We start from the raw sequence: 16,015 nt of genomic DNA, 5'->3' as shown, positions 1-16,015 counted from the left end.
TTACTTTATTTGATGGTAAACTCCCTGAGTCCCGGGGTCCCAGGCAACGGACTGGGGGCAAATCACAGCTTATAAAGGGGAGCAGGTCTCAAGGGAGGATACAATATTCAGCTAATCAGGAGAACTGGGGGTGGAACACAAGGCAGGGAATACAAGGAAGGAAAACTGCTTGGGATAGGAGGGGTTAACAACTGGATATGGGGGGGAAGGGGTTTGAAACTTGGCAGGGAAGTAGCTAAGTAACAACAGATAAGACACCTGACTCAATTGAATAACAAACGCAGGTCTGTGTCCCTCTAAAACCAGGGGAGAAAAAAGCCCAAGAGGACTACCAAAGCAGAAATCAAACAATAAACCTGCAAAATAAAAACATACTGCAACATTTACTTTGTGCAACCTGCTCTGGGTAAGCCAACCTCAACCATTCCATGATCCTGTGATGATATTAGGAAAAATTTCTTCACCTAAAGGGCCACCAAGAATTGGAACAGGCTGCCCAGGGCAGTGGTGGAGTCACCACCCCTAGAGGTATCTAAAAGACTTGCAGGTGTGGCATTTGGGGACATGGTTTAGTGGAGGGCTTGGCAGTGCTGGGTTACAGCTCGACTTGATCTTACAGATCTTTTCCATTCTAAAGGATCCTGGGATAAGATTCTGCATCCATGGCAGACTGGTGGGGGGAGGGAACAGACAACTAGCAGTGGGGAGGGTTACAATGAATCCCTAAGATGAGAGTCATAGTAGAGATTTCAAAATCTTCACTTCGTTAAAGGAGTAAATAGCCTTTCTTGATAGCAGGAGATGCAAAGCAGGTACGAATTCAGTGCCATTGTACAGCAATATCCTTTGGAAGATTTGCCAGATGGCTCGCAGCAAGACTTTTAGACTGATTTTTTTCCCAGCCAGCCATATCATCATCCATCAGACAGTCACTTTCGATTGACATTGCAGAGCATGGCTGTCTCCTTTCTGGCTTGCTTTTGTTTATTTCTAGCAGACTTACTTATATCTGGAACTGATATAAGTGGCACGATTTCTTTGTTTCATTAAAAGATTCCTTGATCTAAACTTTAAAGGATTTGTTTTCAGAGAGATCAAAGTCAACCCAATGTCTGGCACGCCTAAAGTTTTCTCACATCCCAGTCTTCAAGTAAACCTGGAAAAGACATTTTGTGGCAGAGTAGTAAACTATGGTGACTAGGTTAAAGTGGAGCTGGCCATGCATTCTTGGGTACTAACGCATGCCTATCATCCAGGCTTCTTAATTATTATTTTCCAAGAGGCAAAACAATGTTGACAGAGCTTGCATTATCAGATGCAAGTCAAGGTAAAACCCAGTGCCAACAGCACGCATGGAAAATTAGACCCCATTGCCCAGCAACTCACAGTCAAGCAAGTAAAATATGATTTGCACAGCTGAGCAGAGGCATTGTCAGGGCGCTAACCTAGGAGCCACACACTCCTAAACCCCATCTGTCATGACCTGTTCCTTACTCCTGGGAAAAATTCATGTAGATGGCACCCTAAAAATTCTGGGTACCTTGTTTATTAATTTTGGGATGTGAATCTTTACGTCCCCTGATTTCTAAACACACAGTGGTATGCTGTGACTAGGAGAGAGCTGTCTCATTCCTTCCTGTTGCTGTGGAAGGCATTTTTTCCCAGCTTAGTTCAATTATTCCAGGAATCAGCAGGTCTCAGCACACACCCAAGCCTCTCTGCCTGTTACCTGCCAGTGCCATGGGGTGTGTGCGGGCACTTTGAAGGAGCAAAGCTGAACAGAATTGTTGAGTGTTATTGTGGAGGGTTGGAATACATCCTGGATATGAATCATCTTGCTCTTTCTGACCTACTGTCCTAATTGAAACTCATTTATTCCTCAGATGTTCATCACTGCCTGGGTCGTACCTTTTCATAATGAAGCAGCAGCCTAGAGCTGCAGGTGTTTGCCCCACTCCTTCATTACGTGACAAATTAGAGGAGATTTAGTACACAGACATGCTGAATCATGGATCATCCTCCCCAAACATGACCCCAAATTGCTGTCCTTTTGTTTTGTTGTTTTCTGTGGCAGGGTCATGCCAGGACATGGCTTTCCATTGGCTATATGAATTTTACTGCTGTGCATATTCCAGTAAAATCAAAGGAATTAGAAAAGGGATTCTGTAGAAGCTTTTTTTGTCAGGGCCTTTACACTCATTAGTTATAGTTTAGAGCACAAGCTGCAGGGCAGGACCAGCAGAGTTGCTCCTGTTTGATTGTGCAGGTGTTGATGCTTCTTCAGGAACCTCCATCACTTTGTAGATCAGAGATGATAGATGTCTCAGACTCATTTTTCCAACACATTTAAGAAGCATGCTCTTCCCTGATCATCTCATATCTCTATTTATTAAAGGGAGGACTGATTGCCTGCTCCAAGACGCCCATAGTAACAGTCTGCCTGGCCTCATCCCTTTGAAAAATTTTCATCCAAGGGCTTATCTTTGCTGCAGAATGAGTTGGGACTTCTGGCCAAGAGTGCTCTGCTCCCTGCTCTGCCTGCAGTCCTCCTGGCAGGGTAGCAATAAATGGCAGCTGAGTAACCCACCAGTTGTTATAGATGAAGAGGTTAAATGTTGGAGTGACTGCAGACATTGAATCCATTGCTGTCCTCGGCAAATCCCCTGGTGGCTTCCCTTGAGTCTTCACAGTGATGTTCTTCCCTGTCATCTAGGCACTTCCCTGATTCAGCCGAACTGGGGACATTAACAATTAATTGTGCCCATTTGGACGTCACTTGGGCAGGCTGCTGTCAAACATTTAGAAAGAACAATCTGGATAGGAATACTGGCCTTTCAAAACACACTTCTGGCAATAGAAGTGAGAGCTGTCAAGTGCAGCCTGGGCTGGGAGTAACAACCAACACTAACCTTTCTGGGGAAGCCATGATGCTTTTATGTATTTCACCCCTATCTTTGTTAAGGGTTCTGACAGCATTTTTTAAAATCTTAAGATCTGTTGCTTTCTTCACTTTTAGAGATTCCTTTTTTTATTCCATTACATCTTTTAAATATGTCTTTATTTTGCAAAAGTACAGCCTTTGTGCTGATCAGCAAGAAGAGACCAGATCCTTAACTCTGGCTGGATTCCGAGCCAGCTTTAGATCAGCTCTGAATTTTAGATTTACTCCTCCTTACCAATTTAAGATTTTTTTTACAATTAGTTTTATTCTTAAGGAATTGTCTCTGGAAATGCATTTCAACTATTTTTTTTTTTTATTCTACAGAAGGAAACTCTTGGAGAAAATATCATCCAACTCAGAAGAGAACTTTCAGGGAGCAGATCTCCTGGTGAAGGAACAATTACATTACTATCTCTCTGGAGCTGGAGATAAATGGGCTTTATCCTCTTTGAGGCAAAGCATTTATCAGACAACAAAAGTTACAATTACTGGCAAGGAACAAGGTGGGACTGTGCAGCAACAAGTGCTTCTGGAGAATCTAAGCCCGATGCATGTGCTAAAGTTACTCTTTATTTTCTGATATGAAACCAGTCCCACATACAAAGGAAACAAATTTCAGCCTCTTCCTTACTCGGTTTTCAACAGCTGCTCAGTTGCTCAATAGTTCAGCCAGCCAGAAAGGAGATGTTCATAGATAACTGGAAACAAAACTAATTTCTGCCACTTCCATGACTGGTTTCAATCCCAGATCCTCCAGCTCAGGGCTGGCATCTTTTGCAAATCCTCAGAAGTGGGATTGCTGGTTAATAATTGCTGTAATTCATTTAGGTCATAACCCTTCTTCTTCTTTCTTTTCACTGCCTGAGGGAGAGCTGAAACAGAGATGACCCAAGGCATGAGTGCTGGTTTAACTTACTGCCACAGTCAGCTAAATCTGAGCTCTCTGCTCAATATACATGGCTCAGTTCACCTCGGGTCTCTGGCATTGCTTCTTCCAATTGCCCTTCTTATACTTAAATTTCAAAACCTGAGAATTCTTCTATATATAAGCATAATCACACTGTTATACCTCCAAATGAATATGAGACTATTTTCAGGATTTAAAAAAAATCCATTTAATATACTAGGGTCTGTATTTTCTTGCTCATGTAAGCAGGTACTTTTAATAAAAGTCTGTTCTGAGAAGTGTCATGTGTGTATGCAGCCTTGGATTAGACTGAAAAGAAATTGTGAGAATTTATGGAAAAGGTTTTAGTGAGAAAACATCCTCAGCTATATAGCCTTAGAAACTAGACAGTTAGAGTTGGAGCTCAGAGAATGGCTATGAATATGGAGAGCCAGGAGTTGGAATAATCTCAAGGGAGGCAACTGCACCAGCCAGGATGAAAGATGAGTTTCAGCAGAAAATTGATCAAGATAACGAAGCAGGGGGAAGATGTCTTGTGACAGCAGCTGGATTTGTAGCATCTAGCCTCAAATAGGAGCATGAAGCATAAGTTTGCTTGGAGGAGGAAAAAATCAATCAGGGAATTTCACATAGGATTGTGAGACTATAGAACACTCCAAGGCACCCTGGAACACTGCACCATTTACCCTAATCGGGGGGTGAGTCAGCACTCAATTATACTCAGGCAATTTTATATTCAGTTTTTATGCGTTGGCGACAAAGCAATTTAGATAATATGGTCACACAGCAGAATCACTTTCTTTACAAATCTGAGTTCCATTACCTACAATAAAAAGTATGTCACTCCAAGTGCTCATTTCCCAGCATGGAAGATAAACATCATGGGGGATCAAGAAGAAATCTCTTCTTCCCATTGTCAAACTCAATGTAATTGTGTGACATGGCTGTTTTATCCCTGCTTCTGAAGATCTTAGTTACAGCTACTCTTGAGACTGCACAGATCCACTGCTGTGTGCAGCAGCTGTCTGAAGTCTTTGCATTAATAATAGCACATGAGATAATGGCTCCTATTGGGTTGTGTGTTCTAGAGAAAACATTCTGTTCTAATGAAGTGGGTCATATATATGTAGGTACACGAAGGTAGCTCAGTCTATCCATCATAGGGTAAAGAGCTGTGACCTGTGAAACAGAAGAACCTCTCTGAAATTGTGTTATTGGCAAGTCCCATGAGCACTGTCCTGGGGGATTTCAAGGTGTGGCTTTATGCAGCCTTTTGATATCAGTTCAGGAAAGACATTATGCTAACATGACCTTTTGCTTAATCTTTTAAGGCACTTATTATATTAAATTGGGAATTACACCTTTAGGAATCAGAAGTTGGAGAGGAAATGAGTGATTTACTATTTGAACCGAGTGAACATTTCAATGCCAGTGACAGACTGAGTCGCTCATGTTCTTTACATGAACAGGATGCACAAACTGTGTAAAATCTGCTATGTATGTCTCAGGAGCAAACACACAGCTTGAATCTTCATTCCCTTCCATTATTCCTGTCTCTGAGACTTATTGGACTTTAATAGGAGCTGAGTAAGGACCAGATCTGTAGCACAGCAAGCTCAAAGAGAAATTTCCATTGACTTTTTTTCCCCCGTGGATAATACCCTTAAAGATTCAGGGTCAAACCTTCAACTGTCACACCCTGATATCTTTCCACTCAACTAGCTCTTCATGTCTGCACAAGTACTGGGTTCCTGTTCAGCTGAAAAGAAACACCCTTGTTGTTTTTTGTTTGTTTTTTTATAAAATACAGATAGTTTTCATGATCTTCTCATGGGGACGATTTTCAGACTGTATTTATCAAGACACAGATATTTGAACTCACTTACTTTGAAGTCACCATCACTCACACTGTCACAGCATGACAGCACAGCAGGTTAACTCAGCACTTCTCATATCAAACTACCTTCAGACCTAGTATCAACACTTCTAACCAGTGCCTTTCCTAAAGGTGATATTCTGCCTGTCACCGGGTAGGCACTAATTAAACTCTCCAAGTCCGGGGCTCAGAATAAAACACTGTTACTGATAGAAATAGCATGAAGAAAGGCATAAGAAATGCAGTCAACAGCCACGCGCTCCAGAGAAAAGAGATTGCCTGAAAGCTTAAAATATGGATGGCTTCTTACTGAGCTGCACTGTTCTTGGTTGTTTTAAATTCTTCGGCAAGAAACAAGGGAGATCTTCTGGGGATGTTAAAATTATATTTTGTTCTGGATTTTATTGCATAAAACTGAGGCACCTTCCAATCTTGATAATAAATTGACAGTGAATGGAAACATCCTTCCTCCCCTTCTCATTCAAGGTGCGTCTACATCACTTTGTTGAAAAACTAGAAAACAGTGAAGGCCTCACTGATCTTTCCTAAGTAAACAAAAAAGCATTGCTGGGAGACCCAATGGGTGCAGATTTCCTTTAGAGGACATTGTGGTTAGTCAGAAAAGGTGGTATTGGCTGGATCTTTGCATAAATAAAGTTGAGTTTCCATTTCTTTCAAAAAGAGACACCTGATAGTTGTCAGATGATATATTTTTTACCCAAGCTGATGATAATCAAAACATCACCGTTTTGGTAAACAGTCACCCCTCTATTGCTCCTTCTTTCAGTTTAAATGGACTGAATGAAAGCTATTTCTTTGTACTGATGTTTTTTCCCATTTACTATATATTTTTTTCACATTTAGAATCTCTCTTGAATAAGACTGAACGGCTTTCCTGGAATTCCCTTTTCAGGAAAACAAATATTTACTTGCCTTCCTGGAAAATGCTAAGTACACAAAATTCTTAAGCAAATTCCTAGTGAGACATTTTCAAGCTACTTTCATCTATTTAAAAACTGAAAGGGCAAAAGACCGGCCCTTCATCTTCAGTGTTTATTTTTGATCCCCATGAAAGTACTGACAGTTTAAAAAGCAGCTTTCTGTCTCTTTAAAACTGTTTATGAATCATTGTTTGGAATGAGCATAGTAAAGAATTTGAAGCTGATTAACTTAGATGTTTCATGGCTATCAGCTACGACAGTCCTCACCTCATAATTTTATCTATTAACAGATACTGCACAACTAACTGACATTAAACTGGCAGGTTTCCAGCACAAAGGTGAACTCAAGTAAAAAACTATATTGAATTTTAATAAAACTTTCTTCAAAGGTCAACCTCTCTAATGTATGAAATCAATCCTCCTTCTTCAGCCCATTTATTCACAGCTATAGGAAATTCTGATGTTCATAAAGTACTTCCCATTCCCTCTCCCTCTTATTATAGTTTCTCTCTACTTGTGACCATTACCTTTCACAGCAGTTTTAGATTACTTACTCCTCATTTCACTCTTTTTTACTGGCCTTCTCAGAATCTGTACCCCATTCTGAAAATGTCACTTATCAGGCTCCTCTTCAAGAATAGATCCTACCTTATACCATCTTCAGGCAAAACAAACAACCCACATTTTTACTTCAAGTTTCATCCTTGAAGCTGGATGAAACTTCGGGGAGAAAAAAGCCTTGGTGCAAAATCTTTATTTCTCCTGGTTTTATTTCGCCTTCACACCCAACAGCTGCTTTCTTTCTGTGTCTTGCTCAGGACTCTATCAACTTATTCTAGGTAAGCTATAATATTGGTAGCATTCCACTTAGGAGAGGGGGATGTCCTTGTGAGCTCTGAGCTCTAATCTCCTGCAGATCAGTTCCTTCTATTGATGTTGGCCCAGAAAAATGATATATTCACAGGATTAGAGACAAGCTTGGGGCTCTCCTAGAAGATGACCTGGCTGTTTTGCCTGAATTCTACTCCTGCTTATTTTTTACTCCATTGAAACAACGTCACTTACAAGGTGATTTTGTGGTTTCTCACCTCAAAAAACCTTTGTGGTCAGAGAGCTTTTGATACTGGCCAACATCTGATATGTCCAGACCCTCTTTCTAATCAGTATTTATGGAAAAATCACTGCTGGTAAAGTGAAATGTAAGAGAATCTACATCCCATTTCAAACTCAGTGTTAAGATAGCTGCTGGAGAGCAGCCAGGCCTGGTTGCTCACACTGATAGATGATGGGGAAAAGGAACACATGTTAAAATCAGCAAATGGATAAAATTTGGCTTGAGAGGGATGAATACAATGGGGAAAGCTTTCCAATTTTTCAAGATCAAAGCCCAGGCTCCCATGCTAAAAGGAGAAATTTGATCCCAAATAGGAAAATATTTAAAAAGAGACTGCACTCTATTCGGGAATGCATAATACAAAGCTTCATGTCCACCATCAGGACAAATCTTATATATTCTGTACAGCAACATTCATTTATCAGAGAAGAGGATTCTATGAAAAGGATGGGTGGTGGGAATTCTGAGCCTGTCTTCATGCAGCTTTCAAATTCTTGTCCTTATTGATATAATTAGCAAAAATTTTCTTGATTATATATAATTGCTTTAAACAACTTTTAAGATTAACAAACTGTATTTTGGATTTGGATGTGTCGATCAATAAAAAATACTAATTTAGATTTTTAAAGAGAGATAGTTATTATTTCAGGAATCAAACTTAGATTTTTTAGCAGAAAAGAAGGGCTCGTTGTCAAGTCTGTGCAGTCTCTGCAAGGTTTTGCAGTAATGTAGTTGTTTTACAATGCAGACATCTTAGATTTGGAGATTATTCTGCAGAGACCCAAACTGTAGAAATTGTAGTTCAGTTGTTGATGGCCAGCATGGCAGGATCTGGCTATGAACAGAGCATTAGATCAAACCCTTCTTATTTAATACAGATTAAGAAAGTCTTCTTACTTCTAATCTCACTCCTGCCTCCTGCCTTGCTCTGAAATACTTGTGTAGATTTGCTCTCCTGTGAAGAAGACTTGTCAATGTCTGTCAGGAGAGATGAGAATATATAGTCTTTCTTTTCTTTTAACATTAATCTTCCAGCTGAATAGAACTGGTAACATGAGTAAAATTTTGCTGCTGGAGTTATTTTGTATTGATTGCATTTTTAAAGATTTTTCTAGCAGGGAGGCAGATATTTTGTTATTGCCATTAATCAAAAGGGCTGAAAAACACTGCAGGCCCTACTCTGACCCTTATGGATCAAAAAGCCAGTAGAGGTTTTAAGAATAAAAATGATCCTGGATTAAACTCTGGCTTTAGGTGTTAATAACTACTACAGTTTGGCCACCTACCTCTGACATGCCATATGTGGACCACACTGTGATCACTGCAGTTTAAAAGCTATTTTTTCAGACAAAAAGGATAAACTGAAACTTTCAGAGGAACACTAGGAAGTGGGGTTGATACTCAAAGAAGTTATTCCTGGGCCAATGACCCATCATTAACATTTAGAATCATAGAATGGTTTGGGGTGGGAGGCACCTAAAAATTGGTCTAGTTGCATTTAACAGCAGATTTTTCTCCAGCATGGACTGCATGAGAAGCTTCCTTTACATAAGCCCCAGAAATGCACATCCCGATTTTTACAGCTTTAAAGGATCCCATGGCTGCCTTGATTACCAACATCTTAGCTCGGTACATTTAATTCAGTTCCTAATGCTCCTCATGTAGCACTAAAGCCATTTAAAAGAAAGTCTCTGCTTTTAAAGTCTGGCTTTTTTTAGCAGCTCAGCAGCAGTTACCAGGCTTGTAAAGCTCCTTATGAAATCTCACCTGAAAACACTGATCTGCAGCACTGTGCAGTTTTTCCCACTTCAAAGGGAAATCTGCTGCTGCCACCCCAGAACTGAGCACAGCGAGAGCTGAACCCGTCACTGGTGGCTGATGTCACCTGTCAATGTGTGTTTGTTGTTCCATGGAGACTCCCGAGCTCTAATGTCAAAACCAAACCAACACAAAACAACCCCCTCTATTTGTCTTTTCACCTTCTCTGTTTAGGGAGTTGTTTCACTTTGTCTCTTTTTGATCAAAACAAATACCCAGGACTCTTTCAGATTCCTGGAGATGCCACATTAGTTCCCAGTAGTCTCATAGTTGCCAGTGATTGTAATGTTATAATCTTCACATTTTATTTTCCATTTGGGGTGCATAGTGGCAAGTGACCCAGTTTTCGTTGAAAGCATGTTCAACCCTCTAGACTTAAAAATGGGTGAGAAATACACGGAAAATTGTAAATATTTTGAGTTTTAATCAAGATTTTCAAGTTGTTTGCAATACTGCAATCCCAGTAGCATCAACATTGATACATCTGAATAAAAACTATGTTTTACAATTAATTAAGCCTTCCATCAGAAATGTTAAGCTGTGGGAAATCCTAAATATTACCCTCTTCTTTCCCTTAATATTTCAGCTTTTGGGTTACTACCTCCCATTTTCATATATACTCTCAGCTGCAAAGGGTTAAAAGTCTTGGAATTTCTTCCGACTGGCATTTCCAAATTTCTCCGGGGGCCCATGTAGCGCTTATGCCAAAATGCTTTACTAATATACAAACAGAGCAAGAGGCGGAGAAGGAGAAAAAAAAAAAAAAAAAAAAAAAAAAAGCCCTTTACAATTTGTCCTCCAGAACCGGGTCCTGCTGGCGATGTGAGGGAAACCGCCCCAGCACCAACGCTGAACACCCCTAGGGGTGTTTAAGAGCAAACCCGGAGATGTTTTAAGGAACGCTGGGGTGGGTCCGCTCCGCTCCATCCCAAACGCCCCTAGAACCCCCGACCTCGCACTAGGCCCGCCGGCACTAAGAGACACGGACACACACTACGCACCTACCACTGCTCGCCTTCGTTCCGCCAAAACCCGGCCTGGATCCGCCCCCCGTCCTGCTGGCCAATCAGCGGCGGCCGCTCGGGCAGACAGCCAATCGCCGGGCGTTGCTATCTGTGGGGGGTATTTTTAGCCGCTGGGCGCGGTGAAGGGGGGGGTGCGGGGTGCGGGTGGTGATGGTGATGTGAGGAGCCCGCCGGGATCAACTCAGAGCTTGAGGGTGCAAGCGGCCCCTGCCAGCCCCGCCATCGCTGCTGCCGGGGGCCCCACGGGCCACGGTGGTCATGGGAGATGTAGTTCAGCGCTCCCCCCTTTCCCTGCCCCGCGGGGCTGAGGGGCGCAAGGGCACGGTTTGACGTCGGCAGTGACGCAACGGGGCTGCGAAGCGAGCAGCGCGTTGACGTCAGAGTGGTCCTGCGCGCCGCACCGCGGGTGGGGGGGCGGGGGAGAAGAGGCAGCGGAGCGCCTCGGCCAGGGGGCGGAGCCTCGACAGCTGGGGACAGGGCCACCCGGACGCTAGTCACTGGAGGGTGTGGCTTGGGCGATGTGGCCGCGCGGAACGTGGGCGAGGGGCGGCCGTGGGCGGGGCAAGGGAGGGTATAAGTAGGGGCGCGGCGGGCGGCGGAGCATAAGCAGAGGGGTTGCAGCTGTGGCGGCCGCGCGCGCCCGTCGTGGGGGTGTGAGCAGCACTGCCCTCCCCCCCCTTCCCTCCCCCCTTTTTTTTTTTTCCGACCCTTCCCCCTCCCTTTTTTTTTTTTTTTTTTTTTCTTCTCTATCCTCTCCCCTCCCATCCTCGCCGAGGGAGCCGGCGCTCGGAGATGGGGCTCGGGTGCTGAGCCGCCAGCCCCCACCCTCACACCCCCGCCGGAACTGTTTGCACTACCCCCGCACCCCTGGGTAAGTACCGGCCGTAAGGCGCAGGGGAGTGCGTGCGGGGGGTTGAGGCAGCACAGCCCGGCCTCGGCTCCTGGGCGGGGTGTGCTGAGGCAATCACCACCCCGCGGTGCCGGGGGTGCCGAGGGGGGACCCGGTGAGTGCAAGGGTTCCTCGGGGAAGGGGCTAGGAGAGAGAGCACGGCTGGGCTGTGAGGGGTCGCTCCCCCTGGGCCGCCCTGGCCGCACTCGGGCGACGAGGAGGGAGCGGTGCCGGCTGAGTAATCGGCGCTGGGCCGCTCCGGGAGCGCCGGCAGCGCCCGGCGGGACCTGCCCAACTGTGCGCCAGGAGAGGAGCCCTGCAACCCCCACCTGCCCTCCAGATATCCCCCTTCCTCTTCCTCCTTCGCTTTCCTACGGGCTCAGAAAATGCTCTTCCTCCTCCTGCTGCCGCCGGAGCTCTAGGGCTGTGAGCAGAAATCTAATGAGACCCGACTGCCTGGTTATGTAACTCCCACTGCTTAAGGCTCCTGCCAGGGCGCTGTTACTGGGCCACGTATGGGCTCGGATCCTCCAGAAATACTGCCGTCTTCCCATAAATACATAAAAAGAACAAGTTCGAAATGATCAAGCCAGTATGTTTGATCAGCTACTTTTGTACCGTGGATCTGCTTCGCGAAGAGAAATTTACAGCGTCAGCCTGGTGCGCTCTGAAAGGAGCATTCCTTTCTTAAAGGACATGGGGGAAGTGAAACAGCGCAGATGGATTAATAAATCATTTTTTAATGCCCCGTTTAACCACCCAATCAGCTTTTCGGTACTGATTGTGCCCCTTTTGTAAATATCTTCTGTTTGCCCTTGATCTTTTCCTTATCCCCACCCGGTGCTGATCCAGCAAACGTTTAAAGGTCGCCTTATCATACATGTAGCCTTTCAAACTATTCCCATACCATGTTGGGGAGAACACGAATAGCTTGGAAATAGGGTTCCAGACTTTAAAAGGAGATTATTTGAAGCAAGAAATAAAAAGCCGTGTAGTCACATTGTTCATGTCAAAATCCTTTAACTTTGATTTCTCTAATCTTTAGTGACAGCTATGCTAAATTTTGTTCTTAGTGATGCAGTGCAGAAAATACCACAGTTAATTGAAATTCTCTTTGGGCTTTTAACTTGATCCAAAAATGATCCCCATAATTTGTTTCATTGGATCTTTTTGACAAAGGTGTGTGTGTGTATGTTTACACCAAGGTACTGCAGGATTTGTGTTAGCAGTTCATGTGCTAATGCCTGATTCTCGTCCCTTCTCTAACTTCAGACAGCTAAATTTCTCTTTTGTCCTTTGTGAAGTGGTGACAACCATATCTTACATTAAATATAAAATGGAGTCATGGAGAAGGAGAAAGGCAATCTGATTTGAGGCTGTCAAAAGCCCGGTTAGCCCAGGAACTTTGTGAAATCTGAGTTACAGACAGTGCAATACAGTTGAGTGTATAACTGCATCTTGCATCTGAAAATAGAGAATAATTTGAAGAATGATAATTAGTTCACAATTTTTTCTCTGTCTTGGCCACCCTTGTGACAGAACACACGGGCAGCTATTACGTATGTGCTGACCGCATTTCAGTGTGAACTGTTGGATGTGCACAGCAGACATTTTCTCCTCAGTTTGCATCATTTCACTTGCGCAGAGTTTAGGGAGATTTGCTTAGACTTAAATGTTGCATCATTTAAGCTATTTGTAAGAAACTATCTAAAGCAACTGTTAACATTATTATAATTCTGCAGCCTATGGTTATAGTCAATATGTTTCCAAACTTTAAAGTGATAAATGACCCTTGGACTAAGACTTTTCAGGCTAAACTAATGGTCTGGTACTAAATTTTGCAGCTGAGTACTATAAATCATCCGAATACAGCTTGATAATTGAACTGTTGACACTCTTGGCAGTTCTGTGATGTCTTAAAAATTATCCTTGCTGCTTTGTGAATAACTAAACACGCAGCTCACGTGATTTGGAAGTGCCTCATGCTGCATATGTAAACACATGCCTATCCTCTCTAGTGTTGTTTGTAAGTCACACTGAGTGGAGCTGACATCCTCACCTTCTGCAGGCAGGAACAGAAATAGTTTGATGCACATTTTTTCACTTAAAAAGTAACCTATTTTCTGCAGAAAATTGAGCTAAAAGAATAGGCCTTGGAGCTTGATCTTACACTGTTCTTATTTGGATGTGTTTGCTTTTCTCTTTTCTTAAAGGAACAAGAGCACTCAAGGTGAAGGACAATAATCAACTTGAATCAGCATTTTCAATGAAATTTTGTTTCCCTGTGGCATCTTGAACACTTTCTTCTTCGGGTTTTGAAACAGACTTATAACTCTGTGGCACAGCAGCTATGCAGCTTGAAATCCAAGTAGCACTCAATTTTATTATTTCATATCTGTACAATAAGCTTCCCAGACGACGTGTCAACATTTTTGGTGAAGAGCTTGAAAGACTTCTGAAAAAGAAGTATGAAGGGCACTGGTATCCAGAAAAGCCATACAAAGGATCAGGGTTTAGATGTATTCATATAGGGGAGAAAGTGGACCCAGTCATAGAACAAGCATCCAAAGAGAGTGGTTTGGACATTGATGATGTTCGCGGCAACTTGCCTCAGGATCTTAGTGTTTGGATTGACCCATTTGAGGTTTCATACCAAATCGGTGAAAAGGGACCAGTGAAAGTGCTTTATGTGGATGATAATGAAAATGGATGTGAGTTGGATAAGGAAATCAAGAACAGCTTTAACCCCGAGGCCCAGGTGTTCATGCCTATTAGTGACCCAGCATCTTCAGTGTCCAGTTCTCCTTCTCCTCCCTTTGGTCACTCAGCTGCTGTGAGCCCGACCTTCATGCCCCGCTCTACTCAGCCTTTAACCTTCACCACTGCCACATTTGCTGCCACCAAGTTTGGCTCAACCAAAATGAAGAACAGCGGCCGTGGCAACAAGGTCGCCCGCACCTCTCCCACCAACCTTGGCTTGAATGTCAATGACCTGTTGAAGCAGAAATCCCTCTCCTCCTCCATGCACTCTCTTTATGGGCTCGGCCTAGGCAGTCAGCAACAGCAACAGCAGAAGACTTCTGCTCTCTCTCCTAACGCAAAGGAGTTCGTTGTCCCCAATGTGCAGGGTCAAGGTAGTAGCATCTTTCCTGGTGACAGCCCGCTTAACCTCAGTCCTCTCCAGTACAGTAATGCCTTTGATATGTTTGCAGCCTATGGAGGTTTAAATGAGAAGTCTTTTGTGGATGGCTTGAATTTTAGTTTAAACAACATGCAGTATTCTAACCAGCAATTCCAGCCAGTTATGGCTAACTGAAAATAAACAGAAAGAGAAATCCAAGTAAATACTATTGTACAAGTTGAAGTGCACGTACCCAAGGGTGTATCTTTTTTCCCACCTCTTGAGATTTTTTTTAAGGCTTGTAGTATGAATACATTCAGGCTTGGTTAGATAAATACAACATGCATCATTTTTTCATTTGCCAACCAAGCACAAAATTATTTTATACTGACTGTACATTACAAAAATATACTCTCAAAAATATGGCCTCTTACAGTATTTAAGATATAGCAAGGAAGTGGCTAATTTTTTCATGTGTATATATATATGTGTGCTCAGACATATATGTATATGTATTAAAAAATTGGCACTAATAGGTGGGTTTATTGGTCTTTTTCTAATTGTATAATTTAATTTAGTACAAAGTTTGTAAAATATCAGAGTATATATATTGTTTCTACAACATGGTATTGCATTTATATCTTTTTACTACAGTGATCTGTGACAGCTGCAGCAGCTTCATGTTGTATTTTTTTTACTGAAATTGTAAGATATCCATCTTTAAGACATCAATTCTAAAAAAAGTAAAAAAGTTGTGTACAGAATATTCCTTAGTGGTGGAATTAAAATGTACGAAATATTTGCTTTTTTCAAAAGAAACACAAATTGTATTTTCTGTTAAAAGTTTAAAGATTTTTGCTATATATTATGGAAGAAAATGTAATCGTAAATATTAATTTTGTACCTACATTGTGCAATACTTGAAAAAAGGTATAAAAGTATTTTGAGTCAGTGTCTTACATGTTAAGAGGGACTGAAATAGTTTATATTAAGTTTGTATTAAAATTCTTTAAAATTACTTGGCTGTGGTGATGTGTGTGTTCTTTGTGTCCTGCTGATGAGCTGAGCACTGTGTTCCTCGCGCTGGCACTGCTAGTGATGCACCAGAGTCTGACTCTGGAGCAAAGGGCTCTATGACTGGACCTCATGTGGGGTTCCTTACCCAAAATACCCCTGACAAAGTACATAACCTCATTAGGGGCTTGCCTGCAATTATTTGAAAAAATCACACTTGTTTTTCATAACTGCAGCTCACTGAAGCCAAAATGGTATTATATATTTTTTCCTTGATAATTAAGACTCTTAAGCTCTGTGAACATTGAGTTATGGGGTGATGGGATGTGAATAGCAGGGACTCAGGTGATTCAGTAACATTTCCTTTCC

The 16,015-nt window shown here is 42.6% G+C and overlaps 1 protein-coding gene and 2 long non-coding RNA genes across 14 annotated transcripts in view; 2 read left to right on the top strand and 1 right to left on the bottom strand.

Moving 5' to 3' along the window:
• LOC143695519 (uncharacterized) overlaps positions 1–8,407 on the top strand; it is a 35,112-nt gene extending 26,705 nt beyond the window's left edge. For all 5 annotated transcript variants that reach the window (XR_013184796.1, XR_013184794.1, XR_013184793.1 and 2 more), the window contains one exon: positions 3,266–8,407. This is a non-coding gene — a long non-coding RNA (uncharacterized LOC143695519). The remainder of the gene's footprint in view (positions 1–3,265) is intronic.
• Positions 1–11,157, bottom strand: part of LOC129128212 (uncharacterized) — a 29,453-nt gene extending 18,296 nt beyond the window's left edge. For 6 of the 8 annotated variants that reach the window (XR_013184792.1, XR_013184784.1, XR_013184785.1 and 3 more), the window contains exon 1: positions 10,599–11,157. This is a non-coding gene — a long non-coding RNA (uncharacterized LOC129128212). The remainder of the gene's footprint in view (positions 1–10,598) is intronic. The other 2 variants (XR_013184788.1, XR_013184789.1) reach the window with 1 other exon arrangement.
• Positions 11,158–11,208: 51 nt separating this feature from the next.
• On the top strand, positions 11,209–15,650 carry TOB1 (transducer of ERBB2, 1). The gene is made up of 2 exons (XM_054645083.2): positions 11,209–11,493; positions 13,725–15,650. The coding sequence occupies exon 2, from the start codon at positions 13,862–13,864 to the stop codon at positions 14,825–14,827; it is 966 nt and encodes a 321-aa protein (XP_054501058.1). The 5' UTR covers positions 11,209–11,493; positions 13,725–13,861; the 3' UTR covers positions 14,828–15,650.
• The last annotated feature ends 365 nt before the right edge of the window (positions 15,651–16,015 follow it).

The sequence above is a fragment of the Agelaius phoeniceus genome, chromosome 19 (genome assembly GCF_051311805.1).
Source record: "Agelaius phoeniceus isolate bAgePho1 chromosome 19, bAgePho1.hap1, whole genome shotgun sequence".
NCBI lineage: Eukaryota > Metazoa > Chordata > Aves > Passeriformes > Icteridae > Agelaius > Agelaius phoeniceus.
Note: the sequence above shows the minus strand (reverse complement) of the source record. Positions and strands in the feature narration are given on the sequence as shown.